The 1258-nt window shown below is 37.4% G+C and overlaps 1 protein-coding gene across 1 annotated transcript in view; it reads right to left on the bottom strand.

Annotated features, from left to right (window-relative positions):
* The window catches only part of LOC109590440 (short-chain collagen C4-like), a 1699-nt gene extending 685 nt beyond the window's left edge, over positions 1–1014 (bottom strand). The window contains exons 1-2 of the mRNA XM_020006362.1: positions 714–1014; positions 7–659 (exon numbers count right to left, since the gene is read on the bottom strand). Of these exons, the coding sequence (XP_019861921.1) occupies positions 7–659; positions 714–777 (717 nt within the window). The 5' untranslated portion in view covers positions 778–1014. The remainder of the gene's footprint in view (positions 1–6; positions 660–713) is intronic.
* Between the last annotated feature and the right edge of the window lie 244 nt (positions 1015–1258).

Below are 1258 nucleotides of genomic sequence, written 5' to 3' on the forward strand. Positions count from 1 at the left end.
ACTAACACAAGTTGACAAAGTAAAGAAAAGCATAGCACCTTGAGCACTGGCGCCACTACCATCAACAGATTCAACGTTTTCATCAACACACTCATAGACTGCATTTCTTTTGTGAGCATCTCTTTCAGCCATCAGGTATCCTCTGTATTCCATAGTCCATGATGAAGGACAGCTGGTTCTAGCAGGAATCATCAGTTTAACACTCTTAGTAGATGTATAACATACTGCACAAGGAGCATTGTGCTGATCTCTACCAGTAAATATACCATTAGACCATTCATATTCAGTACCGTACATAAAACCACTATAAGCTGGAGAATGAGAACTTAAGTATTGGGGATCCTTATGCAAGCAGACATAGTTGGCACCACCTCCAGGACTGTTATTTGCTTCACCACCAGTTATTCCCTCATACAGTAGTTCAGCTCCAGTAGGACAGGACTTCCTTCCCCAACGAGTGTACACTACTCCTCCACACTTAGGACCAGCTGGTCCAACAGGTCCAGTTTCACCTTTCTCTCCCTTATCTCCTCTTTCTCCTTTCACTCCATCTCTTCCTGATACTCCATCACGGCCATCTCTACCACGCAAAATCTGAAGATAAACTAATCTGACAAGAGTGTCATTAACTTTCTCTTCATTAACCAGTGAATGTGCTTCTACAGCAGAATATACACCATCATAAAAAATTTAATGATATTTATTGTACCTACCTTCATTGGATGTAACTGCACTGAAAGCAGTTGCCAGGAGTACAGATATAGCCAAGAAATGCATTATATCATCAAGCTAGGAGCAGCAAGATGATCGACTGACTGACTTACTCTGACAGATGCATTTCTTTTATAGCTGTAGGAAAGCTTTTGCCATCTGATCTCACAGGTGCCTCTTTTATTCAGTGAAATACACCTCCATTTGTGTATTATAACGTATACTGGCATATAGAGAAAAGAGGCGTTCTTTAGCTTAATCCTTTTGCTTTTTATTGGGATATGATCTTTTATTATTGTGTGTAACTGATCTGTATTGTTCAATTATTATTGTGTGTAACTGATCTGTATTGTTAAATTTGAACAATACAGATTAGTTACACACAATGATATAAGGTCCTGTTCAGTGCTTTCTGCAAAATATAATTTAATACAGGTATAAAATATTATGTCTTAATCTACCCAGTACCGACACAAACATGACTTACCATACACTTATTTATTGTAATTATTTTATTTATTTTAATTATGCTATTTTTGGATATTAT

Source organism: Amphimedon queenslandica, unplaced genomic scaffold (assembly GCF_000090795.2).
Source record: "Amphimedon queenslandica unplaced genomic scaffold, v1.1 AMPQUscaffold_10017, whole genome shotgun sequence".
Taxonomy (NCBI): domain Eukaryota; kingdom Metazoa; phylum Porifera; class Demospongiae; order Haplosclerida; family Niphatidae; genus Amphimedon; species Amphimedon queenslandica.